The sequence below is a fragment of the Pristiophorus japonicus genome, chromosome 12 (assembly GCF_044704955.1).
Source record: "Pristiophorus japonicus isolate sPriJap1 chromosome 12, sPriJap1.hap1, whole genome shotgun sequence".
Taxonomy (NCBI): domain Eukaryota; kingdom Metazoa; phylum Chordata; class Chondrichthyes; family Pristiophoridae; genus Pristiophorus; species Pristiophorus japonicus.
In genome coordinates this window covers 141,565,193-141,580,661 of record NC_091988.1, presented here as the reverse complement: position 1 = coordinate 141,580,661, position 15,469 = coordinate 141,565,193, and the positions used below count along the sequence as shown (strand labels likewise).

General features: G+C 43.7%; 1 protein-coding gene across 1 annotated transcript in view; it reads left to right on the top strand.

The window, feature by feature from the left end:
• The window catches only part of LOC139277486 (cadherin-4-like), a 636,199-nt gene that overhangs the window by 526,424 nt on the left and 94,306 nt on the right, over window positions 1-15,469 (top strand). The window contains exons 8-9 of the mRNA XM_070895995.1: window positions 5,435-5,572; window positions 14,678-14,863. Of these exons, the coding sequence (XP_070752096.1) occupies window positions 5,435-5,572; window positions 14,678-14,863 (324 nt within the window). The remainder of the gene's footprint in view (window positions 1-5,434; window positions 5,573-14,677; window positions 14,864-15,469) is intronic.

Genomic DNA, 15,469 nt, shown 5'->3' with positions numbered 1-15,469 from the left:
CATCCTACAAGGAAAAGCTTCTACCCATTTTGAAAAGAGATCCACTAATAGCAGACAATATTTATTGCCCCTACTTGTGGTGGGCAGTGGCCCAATAAAATCTACCTATACAGACTGCCATGGTCCCTCTACCCTCCTCGAGTGCTCTAACGGAGCCTTCCTCCGGTGGGGGTCTGGATTATTGGCTGCACACACTAAACAGTTCTCGCAATAATCCCTTACATCTTCCCTGAGCTGGGGTCACCATCCCACGACCTCCACTTTATTCCAAGTCGTTTCTGGTCCTGTGTGTCCGGCCCCCGGACCCCTATGAGCGAGCTGCAAACATTCTTCTCTGCACTGCACAGGCATGACCCATCGATTCCCCTTGAATAACATTCGCTGTCTCATTGCTACGTCTGCAGCTCCGAAAGATCGCTCTACAGGCTTCCCTCCGACCTTATCCGCAATCACTATTTTAAGATCTGCATCTTGCAGCTGAGCCTGTTTTAAATCGGGCGGCAATTGTACCTCCTTGGGTCCCTCTTTTCCCTTTACAGCCATGATCTGTCCAGATCGGTATGGGTCCCAAGGTATCCCTTCCTCTGCCCCCGCTTTGGCTGGTATATCAGCCTTCTGATTCCCTTCCCATTTAGGCTCTGTCTCGGAACGTGCTTTAACCTTTTGGATGTAGTAATCCTGCTGGTTACTACTCGTGATGTCTAGAATGACTTTTAATAGAGGAGTCACCAACAGGCTTCCCATCTGATGACTTGAACCCTCGCCTAGCCCACGTGGCTAAATACTCCGTGCAACAGTTGCAAGTGAACCTAGAGTCCAAACATATCGTATAGGGGGTTGGGAATTCCCTGTGGTGTGTGACTACATACGTTACGGCTGCCAGTTCGGCCTGCTGTGCACTCAAAGTGTTGGGGAGCTTTATGGCCTTCTCTATCCCGGCCTCTGGATCATAAATCCCACAACCAGTTTTTCTTTCTCCGTTTGTCACAGACCTAGACCCACCCACGTAAATGTCTCTGCCTGTCGGGTGTTCCCCGGCCCGGAATTCCATATCTATATCCCATACTCCTTCTACTGCGCACACACGAGCTGTCCCCGGAAAAAACAGATTCAGGGCCAGCTTGGCTTCCCCTAACCTCCACCTTTCGGTCTAGCTGAGAAAACAACAACGTCCAACGAGCAATCCTGTTACTGCTCACTGTCCCATCCTTCATTCTACCGTCCAGTAATATTTGTGTCGGGGTGTGACAGGTCAGTAGGGTCACTGTAGCCAACCCTGTGGATGACCGAAAACGTTTGACTGTCCAAAAGGTTGCTAAAAGATGCTGCTCACAATTAGAAAAGCTCTTTTCTACCTCTGAGAACTCAGGAGGTGTAGGCCACCGGTCTCAGCTTGCCATGTCGCTCCTGAAGTAACACTGCACTCAAACTGTCCCCAGTAGCCGCTACCTCCAGGCAAAAGTCCTGGCCCCCATTTATTGCTCCCAATGCTGGTGCCATCTGTAAGTTCTCTTTTAACTGAATGAAAGTTTCCTGACAACTCTCATTCCATTCCCATTCTACTCCCTTCCTAAGAAGCCTCAGTACAGGAGCTGCATATCCTTCGATAAACTCCTTGCGGTAACCCGTTATTCCCAGGAAAGACCTTACCCCAGACATGTCCATTGGAATGGGTAGTTCCTGGACTGCCTTTCTTTTAGTTCCATCTATGGCTCTCTCTCTCTCTCCTGCTGTAAGGGTCAATTCTAAAATTGGACTTTCCTCAGATTTACTTTCAAACCTGCTTCTTTTAACAAACCCAATAGTTCACTCATTAATGGCCCGTGATCCTCCGCACTTTCGGAGAATAATAATAGGTCATCCACAAATTGGGTCAGCTGGTCAGGCTGACTAAAACCTTTTAGTGCCCCTGCCATGCTTTGGTGGAAAATTGAGGGACTGTTGTGAAACCTTTGTGGAAGACACGTCCACGTGTACTGCTGTCCTTTAAAGGTAAAGGTAAATTTATACTGGTCCTCCTGCCTCATGGGAACGGACCAAAACCCATTTGAAATATCCAGCACGGTAAAGGTTGTTGCAGCCGCGCGGACACTCCCTATCAGATCTGCCACTGCTGCTACTGTGGGCGCACAAGCTGGAATATTTTTATTCAGGATTCGGTAATCTACCGTGGCCCTCCGTGATTTATTAGATTTCTTTACCAGCCACAGGGTTGAATTCATATGGGTAGCTATTGTTCTTAATACACCTTGTTCCACCAGGGAATTTATAGCAGTTTCCAAATCCTTTTCTGCTTCCCGGGGAAAATTATACTGTTTCTGGGGCCGTGACATCGTGTCCCCATCTACCATCACCTCTACCCCGTCACCCTCCCGCAATCATGTTTGTGCGTGGCAAACGCGTCTATATTCTCCCATACATGCCCTTGATACCTGGCCAGGACGCTATCGACTAATTATTCCAGGTCATAACTCCCTTTCGGCTTCTTCGTGCAGGTGCTGTCTTTAACTTTACTGTCCCTGGGGATCACTATAATCTCACCTGTCCTATCTGCATCAACTGCCCCCCATAGACAGTTGTTTTTCATATCCACTATGGCGTGGTGTGCCAACATGTAGTCGGCCCCGAGAACTCCCGAATCGGGCTGTTCCCATTTCATCAAAATGCATTCCCACTTTGTTACATTGGGTCCTAATTCTATAGTTAAGTGTTTCGACACTGCCCCAGCCTGCTCATTACCCGTAAAGCCTGCCAGTGTAAAAGGGACTCCGTTCGACCATGGGAAAGTGTTGGATTCGGTGGGTGGACCACTGTACTAGAGGCTCCTGTATCTAGCAAATACCTTCCCCTAATAGTCTCCACTATCACATCTACACAAGGTTTGCCCCACTCATCATAGATGAGCGGACACAGGTACTCTGGCTGGGCCCAGTGTCAGCGTGGGGGTGCAGATGCGCTGGGTCCTCTGTCACCGACAGCAGCGTCCAGTTTCCCTTTATCCTTGCCCATAACCACTAGGATCATTACTGGGTCGTCTTCTACCTTCCCTTGGTTCGTTCCTACCTTGGGACCCTCGTACCCTGATTTCACCCCTTTCAGGAGCTTACACTCCCAACTCCAGTGTTCCAACTTCCCGCAGTTAAAACATGCCTGGGATCTATCCGCATTACCTCCCTCCTGCCGCCATTCCCTTTTACTCCTCACATTCCCTTTCACTTCGTGCACCTATCCCCCTGTGTTTCTCCTCTGCCCCTTGTCCTGGCTTGAAAGCTAAAGTCAGCTTTCTCAACACACCCACCTCCGTATTGTCCCACCTCTGGGTCAAACCTTGACTCGGTCCTTGCCTTGATTCGTGGCAAACTGTTCTCAGCCAATGATTTCTGGGAGCCCCTATTAAGTCTGCACGTACTCAATTCCCTCCAGTAAATCGGCCACAGCCTATCTGCAAACATATCTGGCCACTCGCCCACTTGCTGTTTAGTCTGCTCTACCTGCCAGAACAAACTACCTTGGCTGTACCTTAAAGCTACCAAAATGTCCTCTTTTAAGCCATGCATGGTTCCTCCCCCTAACTTAGTGTCTGCCAACAAACTCTGATACTGCTCTCCCTGGATGGGAAGCTGTATCAACTTCCTCATCTCCTCCTCGTTGCAGTTATTAATGCCCCCTATCTGCTCCAGGTTGGCAAAATGAACGGAGGCATCTCCACCCTTGAGTTTAACGCCACCCGTCAGCATTTCCTGCAGCTGAAGCGGCGTAAATGGGAGCACAAAGTCCTCCCCAACCGTAGTTTCAGTTGCTGGGCTTCTGAATGGCCGACACTCACTCATCATCAACCGATATCACCACCGGAGATATGCAGAGTCTGCGAGATTGAAGATGACTCCTCATCTTTATTTCCTGCTCCCTGAAATACACATTTAATGTGGTTTCCGCTTACTGTTGATGGGTGTGTCTGGTCGTTGGCTCGCAGATAAACGTTTTCCTGATTCAAGCCATGGAGCCGAAATTCATCAGCCCACCGCCCACTCCCACCAACATTCCTCCTGAAGATCCGACCACTGCCACTTTCGGGGTGACCTGGAGTGGGTGGGAGAGGAGAGCTGCCGGGAATCGCCTGCTGATGTCAGCGGACGGCCAAGTGGCGCAACTGAACTCCCGAGCTCCCAGATTCCTGCGGGCTGGAGTCGGCGGGACGTAGTGGCAGAACGGGGGTGGACTGCTGGCTGGAGGCTGGTCTATCCCCGACAGTAAGTATGAAGAACCGGAAAAAAAGTGAAGTGAATATCTTTTAAAAAAAAAAAATAAAAACATTTCCACAGCGACTTACCTGCATGGTGTCCCCTGAAGGTCTTCAGATAGTTTTTGTATTTTTTATTGGTGATTTTTTTTTTTCAGGTCTTCGACCCTCTGTCGGCCCAATTCCATCCTTGGCGACAAGTGCCTCTGCCGCCGAGAATGAGACCTCCCGCCCGCTGCCATGCAGATTGGCGGCGTACGCCATTTATTTGCCGCCCGCCAACCTTCGAGTGACCTCGGCCATGAATATCCCGCCCAAAGTACCATCTGGTACCTTGGCGGCCATCGGCGGCACTTGGATGGGCGGAGGCCTTGATGAAAATCGACCCCATGAAGTTAATTTGACCCCATTGTTTGAGTGAAATGTGGAACATTGTCCAGATGCTAATTTCTCCCATCGAAATCAATCGAGGCTTACTCAAGATTCCAGGTCACATATTCCCAAGAATGCTGCTTTTCATAGTCAATCAGAAAAGCTGTAAAACATTCCAATGTCCAGTATCAATGTCCTTGATCGATTCAAAACTGTAGTTGGCTGTTGCCGCCTCCTGTGCTTCAAGCCCAAGTCTCCAGACCCTGGCATCTTCTTGTGCCCTGAGCCAAATATCTTTGCCAACCTTACATGACCCTGTGGTAAAATATGTTCCAAAGCTGAAGTATTCAACCTTGACTACCCTAGGATTCTAATCTGTGGCCATCTGCTAATGAGACTGCATTACCTTTTTTTCTGAATCATCTTATACAACATTGTTAACAATGTAAATATTCATAAATGGCGTACTAATCTAATTAGGCATTGTGGGATCGTCAGCATTTCCACAGGAATTTAAGTGTCGTAAGTGCTACAAATAAGACTTAAGTGTGCTGAGTATATCTTGTCGACTTTCTCTGCACTTTGCTCATTACTAGGCCTATTCATTTGTTTTTGTTTCTTAATTGCAATATTTAGAGATTAATTAGCAGATGAATTAGGCTTCAGTTTCAGACTAGGTTGAGAAGAGGGATTCCGTTATATACTGGCCTGTATTCTGATTAAATTACAAGCGTATGTAAATTGCTGTAATCTCTGCTCCCAACTGCATCCAGATTCAATTAGTAAATGTATTTATTGTAGACTGTGTCGTTGCCTTTTCAGAAAGTCCCACGCTACACAGTCATCATTCAGGCCACTGATATGGACGGGAACCTCAACTATGGTCTTTCCAATACAGCAACTGCACTTATTATTGTGACCGATGTGAACGACAATGCTCCAGAATTTACTGCTGCCACAGTAAGTATAAATGCTCCATAAAGTTCGTGTACAAGGCTATTATCCACCTATAATCTGCAAAGTACCGATCCACACCATTAATTTGCATTATTGAAGATTTCAAAACTTAGTAACTCAACTATACAAAAGGTACTCTTTAAAGATACCAATCCTTTACAATGTATTTTTATTAAACTTGAGGTCTGGGAGTTACACGACAACAAAACAATGTAAAGGATTGATAATGCATCCTTTAAGGCACAGTGAATGCTTCATGGGATTTACAGTTTGTCCTGTGGGATACTAAAAGTTAGAAGAATCCTTTTAGGATCCTTAATGATCTTAATTGCATGTAGAGGAATCCACTTGAATAGTTTATTCTTAAAGCTGCATTGTAGCCCAGTATAGGGTATGAATGAATAGTTGGATAAAAGTTTGCAACAGAAATTTTTCACATGATTTGAGTTTTTGGTCTGGCAGAGTAATGTCTAGGGTAAATCAGCCTTGGAACTCATCTACATTCTAGTAACTGGATACAAACAGTTTCGAGCAAACCACTTTCTCACATGGCCCAGCAAAAGATATGTGATACCGGGGTTGGTGGGGGGGGGGGGGGGGGGACAGTGGTGGAGGAAGACTTGTACTTTTTCATTTGAGGAGCAGTGATTGATAAGTTCCTGAAAATAAAAATTGTAAAAACAATTTCAAGTTTAATTCTGTAAATACAAGATTTAAAAATGATGATGCAATAATTTCTGAGAAAGGCAGCAGTTTCCAGCTGAGCCACAAGGTAGAACCACTCAAAGTAGCTGGATTCTTGGTTTTGGAAAAAGGGCAGAGAAGAACTGAGGGTGCGATTGGAAGCTACATTTCAAGACCGTAATGTCCAATTTGCAAAGTACATCTCTGGTTAATATAGGAGTAGGATTGATTCATGATGTAGGTAGAAAGAGGGATGAGGTCCTGCAGGCAGAATTTAGGGAGATAGGAGGAAAAAGTAAGACCTCAAAGGTAGCAATCTCCGGGTTACTGCCGGTGCCACGTGCTAATGAGTACAAGAATAGAAGGATAGAGAGGATGAACGCGTGGCTGGAGAGTTGGTGTAGGAGGGAGGGTTTTAAATTCCTGAGGCATTGGGACCGCTTCTGGGGGAAATGGGACCTGTACAAACCGAATGGGTTGCACCTAAATAGCGCCAGGACCAATAAGCTCATGGGGAGTTTTGCTAGCGCTGTTGGGGAGAGTTTAAATTAGCTTCGCAGGGGGATGGGAACTGAGAACAAATTCAATAGGGAAGGAAGAAAAGCTGAAATTGGATAGCAAGAATCTAGAAAGTGAATCTGCAAGACAGAGGAAACAAGGGCTAGTAAGTAGTAATCAAGGTGCTAAACGGCATATACTTTAATGCAAGGAGTATAGCGAATAAGGCAGGTGAGCTTAGAGCACAGGTAGACACTTGGGAGTATGACATTATAGCCATTACAGAGACATGACTGAAAAAGGGGCAGGTTTGGCAGCTCAATATTCCTGGTTACAGGATTGTTAGACAAGACAGAGTGGGGGATTGCAGTATTGATTAAAGAAACTATTACAGCTGTGAGGAGGGATGATATGTTAGAGGGATCATTAAATGAGGCCATATGGGTTGAACTGAAAAATAACAAAGGGGCGATCACACTGCTGGATTTCTGTGAAGTCCAAAAACCATATGGCAGTAATAGGGGATTTTAACTATCCTAATCTTGATTGGGACAAATTTAGTGTGAAGGGTATAGAGGGTGCAGAATTCTTGAAATGCATTCAAGAGAACTTTTTTAGGCAGTATGTAATTAGCCCAACACGAGAGGGGGCGATCTTGGATTTAGTTTTGGGGAATGAAGCTGGGCAGGTTGAAGGGGTATTAGTGGGTGAGCACTTGGGTGCCAGTGACCATAATTCAGTCAGATTCAAGGTAGATATGGATAAGGATAAGGATAGACCTGGAATAAAAGTCCCAGATTGGGGAAAAGCTTACTTTGCTAAGTTGAGAAGTGATTTTGCCACAGTGGACTGGAAACAGCTACTTGTAGGTAAATCACTGTTGGAACAGTGAGAGGCATTCAAGGAGGAGATCCGGAGGGCTCATCCACACATGTGCCCTTAAAGGAAAAGGATGGGAATAACAATTCTAGAGCCCCCTGGATGTCTAGAGACTTACAGTGGAGGATAAAGAAAAAAAAGAAAAGCTTATGTCATATACCGATGGCTATATACTATAGAAAAGCAGTGAAGTCTTGCTACAGTTATACAGGGTTTTGGTGAGACCACACCTCGAATATTGTGTAAAGTTTTGGTTTCTATATTTAAGAAAGGATATACTTGCTTTGGAGGCAGTTCAGAGAAGGTTCACTAGGTTGATTCCGGAGATGAGGGGGTTGACTTATGAGCGGGTTGAGTAGGTTGGGCCTCGACTCATTAGAATTCAGAAGAATGAGAGGTGATCTTATCGAAATGTATAAGATTTACAAGGGGGCTTGACGAGGTGGATGCAGAGAGGATGTTTCCACTGATCAGGGAGACTAGAACTCGGGGCATAATCTTAGAGTAAGGGGCTGCCCATTTAAAACAGAGATGAGGAGGAATTTCTTCTCTGAGGGTTGTAAATCTGTGGAATTCGCTGTCTGAGAGCTGTGGAAGCTGGGTCATTGAATAAAACTAAGACAGAGATAGACACTTTCTTAACCGATAAGGGAATAAGGGGTTATGGGGAGCGGGCAGGCAAGTGGACCTGAGTCCATGATCAGATCAGCCATGGTCATATTAAATGGCGGAGCAGACTCGAGGGGCCGAATGGCCTATTCCTGCTCTTGTTTCTTATGTTCTTTAATCTTTGGAGGAATATAGAAAGTTCAGAGGTTAAAATTAAGAAGGATATTAGGAATGCTAAGAGGGAGCATGAAAAATTCTTGGCAAGTAAAATTAAGGAAAACCCAAAGATGTTCTATAAATATATTAAGAGCAAGAGGATAACTAAAGAAAGGGTATGGCCTATTAGAGATCATGAGGATAATCTCTGTCAAGGTGTAAGATGTTGATATGGTTCTTAATGAATACTTTGTGTCTGTTTTCACAAAGGCAAGGGGCAATGCAAATACTGCTATCGAGGAGGAGTGTGAAATTCTGGATGAAATAAATCTAGTGAGAGAGGAGGTATTAATGGGTTTAGTAGCTTTGAAAGTCGATAAAAGTCCCCAGACCTGGATGAAATGCATCCCAGGCTGTTAAGCAAAGTAAAAGAAGAAATAGCAGAGGCCTTGACCAACATTTTCCAGGCCTCTTTGGATTTGGGCATGGTGCCGGAAGCCTGGAGGACTGCTAATATGGTACCTTTATTTAAGAAGGGAGAAAGGGATAGGCTGAATAATTATAGGTCTGTCAGCCGAACCTCAGTGATGGGAAAATTCTTGGAAAAATTCCTGAAAGACAGGATAAATCTACATTTAGAAAGGAAAAGATTAATTAGGGACAGTCAGCATGGATTTGTTAAGAGAAGATCGTGCTTGACGAATCTCATAGAATTTTTCGAGGAGGTAACCAGGAGGGTCGATGAGGGTAGTGCATACGATGTATATATGGACTTAAGCAAAGTTTTTGCTAAGGTCCAACATGGTAGACTGGTCATGACGGTTAAGACAAGATAGAGGCAGAGAGGTTGTTTCCACTAGTCGGGGAGACTAGAACTAGGGGGCACAGCCTCAAAATACGGGGGAGCCAATTTAAAACCGAGTTGAGAAGGAATTTCTTCTCTCAGAGGGTTGTGAATCTGTGGAATTCTCTGCCCAGGGAAGCAGTTGAGGCTAGCTCATTGAATGTATTCAAATCACAGATAGATAGATTTTTAACCAATAAGGGAATTAAGGGTTATGGGGAGCGGGCGGGTAAGTGGAGCTGAGTCCACGGCCAGATCAGCCATGATCTTTTTAAATGGCGGAGCAGGCTCGAGGGGCTAGATGGCCTATTCCTGTTCCTAATTATTATGTTCTTATGTTGGATCCAAAATTGGCTTAGAAGTAGGAAGCAAAGGGTAATGGTTGATGGATGTTTTTTGACTGGAAGGATGTTTCTAGTGGGGCTCTGCAGGGCTCAGTACTGGGTCCCTTGCTTTTTGTGGTATATATCAATGATCTAGATTTGAATATAGAGAGTATGATTAAGATGTTTGCAGATGACACTAAAATTGGCTGTGTGATTGATAATGAAGAGGAAAATCATAAACTGCAGGAGGATATCAATCTACTGGTCAGGGGGGCAGAACAATGGCAAATGGAATTTAATTCGGAGAAATGTGAGGTAATGCACTTGGGGAGGGTGAATAAGGAAAGGGAATACACATTAAACGGTAGGCTACTTAGAAGTGTAGATGAACAAAGAGGCCTTGGAGTGCTTGTCCACAGATCCCTGAAAGTTGCAGGCCAGGGGGATAAGTTGGTTAAAAAGACATATGGAATGCTTGCCTTTATTGGCTGAGGCATAAAATACAAGAGCAGGGCGGTTATGGTTAAATTGTATAATACTCTGGTTAGGCCACAGCTGGAATACTGTGTGCAGTTCTGGTCGCCATATTATAGGAAGGACGTGATTGCACTGGAGAGGGTGCAGAGGAGATTTACTAGGATGCTGCCTAGAATGGAGAATCTTAGCTATGAGGACAGATTGGATAGGCTGGGTTTGTTCTCAGTGGAACTGAGGAAGCTGAGAGGAGACCTCATTGAGGTGTATAAAATTCTGAGGGGCCTGGATAAAGTGGATAGCAAGGGCTTATTTCCCTTGGTGGAGGGGTCAATTACAAGAGGCATAGTTTTAAGGTGGTTGGTTGAAGGTTCAGAGGGGATTTGAGGGGAAGCTTCTTCACACAGAGGGTTGTGAGGGGTCTGGAACTCACTGTCTGGCAGGGTGGTGGAGGCAGAAACCCTCACCACATTTAAAAGGTGCTTGGAAGAGCACTTGAAGTGCCGTAATCTGCAAGGTTTCGGACGTAGAGCTAGCAAGTGGGATTAGACTGGATAACCTCTTATTGGCTGGCACATATATGATGGTAAGTACTGCAGAGAATCGAATACAGCCAGGGTGATGATCTGGACTAGTTTCGATCACCTGGATGGGGTCGGAGAGAAATTTTCCCAGATTTTTTCACCAATTGGCCTGGGTTTTTATTTTGTTGCCTCTCGCAGGAGATTGCATGGCTCCGGTTGGGGTGGAGTGTAGACTGTTTTAGTATAAGGGGTATCGCAGTTGTATGGGGTGGACTGGCTGGGCCAGATGTTCTTCACCTTTCTGCCTTTGTTCATTGTTCATTGGTTTATATGTAACCTTCAGGGCTGCTGACCAAGGGCCGTGTGGCTCTTTGTCGGCCGGCACGGACACAATGGGCCGAAATGGCCTCCTTCTGTGCTGTAGATTTCTATGTTTCTATTCCAATTGAGGAGTGCTGTGGCCCCATTTATTTCACTCTCCCTTCCCCCATCTGAAAGAGGTCAGCACTGAAGAGCAATTAAAGATGGTAATGGGGCATACAAGGATTGTGTATGCATTTAGTCCAAATGCTTTTAACGTTTAGTATGATGAATTTCAAGAAACGTGGTGACCATTGATGTGAAGGTTTAATCTGATGTATAAAATCTAAGCATGGAAAAAGAAAGCAATTACTGATTAAAAATATTTTCTTTGAACCAAATGGAGTACAGCTAAAAATGCCTATTTTATAAATTAGCTTTCACCCATGGGAAAAGAATAAACTGCAATGGCTATGGATTTTAAATGTTGCCTTTGATGCTGTGAGAGGAATGTGCAGCAGAGTGGTGTGTTAAGATCAGCAAAATGGCTACTGGTGCAGAAACGATAAGGCTTCAGAGATGTAGCACACTTAACTTTTACAAATGTGAGAGTTAGTAGCGTCTTGTTACAATCAGCTATTTTCTCAGTTTAACCGAAGCCCTTTCATGGTCTGTAAAACCCTCATAAAAGCCGCTTTGTCAGTTCTCTGAGGTTTATAATGTTTTAGGTATATATTTAATTTCTTATTATTGTTTTATCACGTTGAAAAATACTTAGAGAAGAATGGAATCCAATTCCTAGCTTCCTATAGCAACTCTTTAAGAGTAATTCATACTATATATCACCATTCAATATTGATCCTTGGAGGGCAATGATAGTATTGAATATACCACATGAAACATTACTTTGTCACTTTCTTATTGCTTGTAAATTATTAATTTTAATTTTTGCATCATGCTCTTGTAGATGTCAAATAGTAAAAATAGATTTCTATTCAACAGAAAATTCAGCATCTTAAGGATTAATAGTATAAAAAATGAAACCTTTATATGATCCAAAGTTTTCAAAATAAGTACAGACAGTCGAGCTGGAGAACTAAAATAATGCTATACATTTATACACAGCAGTTGTAGAGAGAATTTGAATAAGGTTGTTAAACTTTTTAAAGATATGAACTTTGTTCTTTGACAGTAAGATGATTAAGTGAAAGTAAAGGTTAAGATGTCCTGGAAGTATAGTGTTGTATTTTTATGAGCTGCCTAATTGAAATAATATCCTACCTTGAAACTAATTGATTTCTCTAACCATACATTGATGGATTCTGTTTTCACTTTCCAAAATTAAGACAGATCATTACCGAATTAGGATTTGAGGCTTCAGGCGTAAATTTTAGTAGCTTCCACATTCTTGAAGTTTGCATCATATTACAGATGTACCAAGAATGAGAGGGGATCTCATAGAACCATATAAACCTCTGACGGATTGGACAGGTTAGATGCAGGAAGAATGTTCCCGATGTTGGGGAAGTCCAGAACCAGGGGTCACAGTCTAAGGATAAGGGGTAAGCTATATAAGACCGAGATGAGGAGAAACTTTTACACCCAGAGAATTGTGAACCTATGGAATTCTCTACCACTGAAAGTTGTTGAGTCCAGTTTGTTGGATATATTCAAAAGGGAGTTAGATGTGGCCTTTACGGCTAAAGGGATCAGGGGGTATGGAGAGAAGGCAGGAGTGGGGTACTGAAGTTGCATGACCAGCCATGATCATATTGAATAGTGGTGCAGGCTTGAAGGGTCGAATGGCCTGCTCCTGCACCTATTTTCTACGTTTCTATATGCAGATTACATCCAGTGACTAAGGGTTTTTCTCTCAATGAAATGAAGAATTAGAGAGCTGGAGTAGAAGACAATGGGTTGGATTTTCAAGCCTTCTGCCTGGCGAAAATAGGGCAGTATAAGAACATAAATACGAGCAGGAGTAGTCCATAAGGCCCCTCGAGCCTGCTCCGCCATTTAATAAGATCATGGCTCATCTGATCTTGAGGGAAGAAAATCAGTCAAGCAGCAATTCTTAAAGGACTGTAAAGGGTGAACTAATTTTTGGTAGTCAAAAGAAAACCTCTGCTAGCGAATCAAATGGATATAAGTAGAGATGTGGGAAAAATGTGGACTATGTCTGGAGACCAACATTTGCACGCCGTGGTCAAGAAAGAGACAGCTGGTAACAGTTGGGGTGGGCTTTGACCAGATTAGGAGGAGGTGTCAGTGGGCCTCAACGCTTCAATTTTTGACCATTTCCACTACAATTTTGCCTGATTTTGGGCAAGATTCCACAACTCATGGGTCAGTCATGACCAGATTGCATAGTTCAGTGGATTGGATTTGAGAGATCCATGATCATGGGCTTAAACCTCCTCCATGGAACCCTTCAGTCTGCATTCCTGCAGCACTTGGGGCATGGCACGAGAAGGGACAAACGGGGCAGCTTCCCCTCGGTGTGGCCGCACATCTGCCCGATCTACCTTGTTGCTTCAAAGGATCATCAAGTGCCTGTTAGCAGCCAGATGCTAGCAGTCACTGCCTTTTCACAGCTGTGTGGCTCCAGCTGTAGCAGAACCATATCATGGCCGGGCACCCAGAGGTAGAATACCACCTTCATCCCTTGAGACCCTCGGTGAATAAATAGACATCAAGCACTGCACTTGTCCATTCCATGCAGGGTGCACTGAGATGGAGTACTGTGTAGGAGGTCGGAGAAACGCACCATAAAGCATTGTGCAGGGACTTTGCTTTGTAAGTATCATGGCAGCCATTTGTCGCATTTGATTTTTCTCATTTGCAATACTGTTGCAGGGGTCACATCTGGCAATTCTTGGAAGCAGTTTTACATCAGTGGCTGCAGACATTTTTTTCTCAGTTGCTCCTCCATATTACTCCTCTACTTTGTCCTCCTTTTCCACTTCTCCTGGAACCTGAGCCGCCTTTATGTTTTTGCCGATAAAACACCTCTGGTGATGATGTACCTGCATTTATTGTCCCCTCGCGTCCAAGTGCTCAGACATTGCCCTTGATCATTCATTCCAGTAGCTTCCCCACACTGGAATCACAATTGATGTTAAATTGACAGGTCTGCTGTTACCTGCTTTCTCCCTCCCGCCCATCTTAAATAATAGTGACATTTGCAAGTTTCCAATTCAATGGCACAATCCTGGAATTACGAATTTTTTTAACTTGTATTAAACTTGTGGTTCAAAAATCTGTCTGTCTCTGCCTTGAATATATTCAAAAGAGCAGCTGCGGGGATCCTTGTTAACTGTTGTGCAAGGTACTGGGTGCACATTTAAACTCTGGGATGGTTTAGGGTATCTAGACACGCTCTTTAGATTACTAACATCATTCATTGAATATTAGATTACCAAGTTCTAGCTGCACAGCTCTGCATTGGCGAATCTGCAGATCACTCTCATACATTGCAATGCTATTTAACTTGCTAAACTTAGAATAGGTAGTTGATGGGTACTTTTAGCAGGAAGTTGTACATCCAGAAGCAATTGCAATATGTTTTCTGAGTTTCGCTTGTGCTTGTAAATTAGACCATTTACTCTTGCTCCTTCATCAGGACAAATACAAATGAAGGTACTTTAACCTGTTAATTTGAAGTACAATAATTGCAATTGTGTAATTGGATCAATTAGTTTTATTTAATTTCTGTTGTCAAGTAACTGAAGGTTGAATATGTTCTGAACATATTGGATTCTATGAGAAATGCAAAGCAATATGTATTTTTTTTAAATCATATTTTTATTCCTAGTTCTATGGAGAAGTTCAAGAGAACAAAATAGATGTTATTGTTGCTAACCTGACAGTCACAGATCGAGACCAGCCGCATACTTCGAACTGGAATGCAGTGTACCGGATCGTCAGTGGAGACCCTGCTGGCCATTTTGTTGTTAAAACTGATCCAGTCACCAATGATGGAATGGTTACAGTGGCAAAGGTAAGGTGTATTTTTTATGCTCTTAGTTGAAAATATGTTTGTTTTAAGTATTCACAATTATTTTTGAAAGAGTCGGGGATCTGCCTTTTAGGTGCTAAGGAAAATGTTGTGGTCCTCCCATTGTGATGTTCGACTGCTAACGTATGCTGTCCCTTTAAGGCTACTGCTCAGGTATGTCCTGTAGGAATGTAGATAATTGTAGGAGTTACTACGACCAATAAATTGCTTGCAAATTTCAGACTTCATCAATATATAAACTCATGCTTTAGTGGCGAGCTTTGCTTGATGGGTTGGAGATTTGACACTACAGGTACCATGTTGTAACTCTTTCCCTTATCTGCGCACCCATCACACATGGCTCCCTACTGAGATTTATCTTATAAAGTATAGATATTTGACCTTTTCCATTTTTTGTTCATATTGTACCCACATCATATAACAATAGGAGACTTCTGTGCTGTTTATACTTGCATTGGAACCAAGCTATAAAGAAATAAAAAGTACACCATAGAACTACCTTTTTAACCGGTTTATCTTAACAGGTAATTCTTCTAAACTCATTTTTAGCGAATCATATAAAGGACATCTTCTGAAGCCCCATGGGGT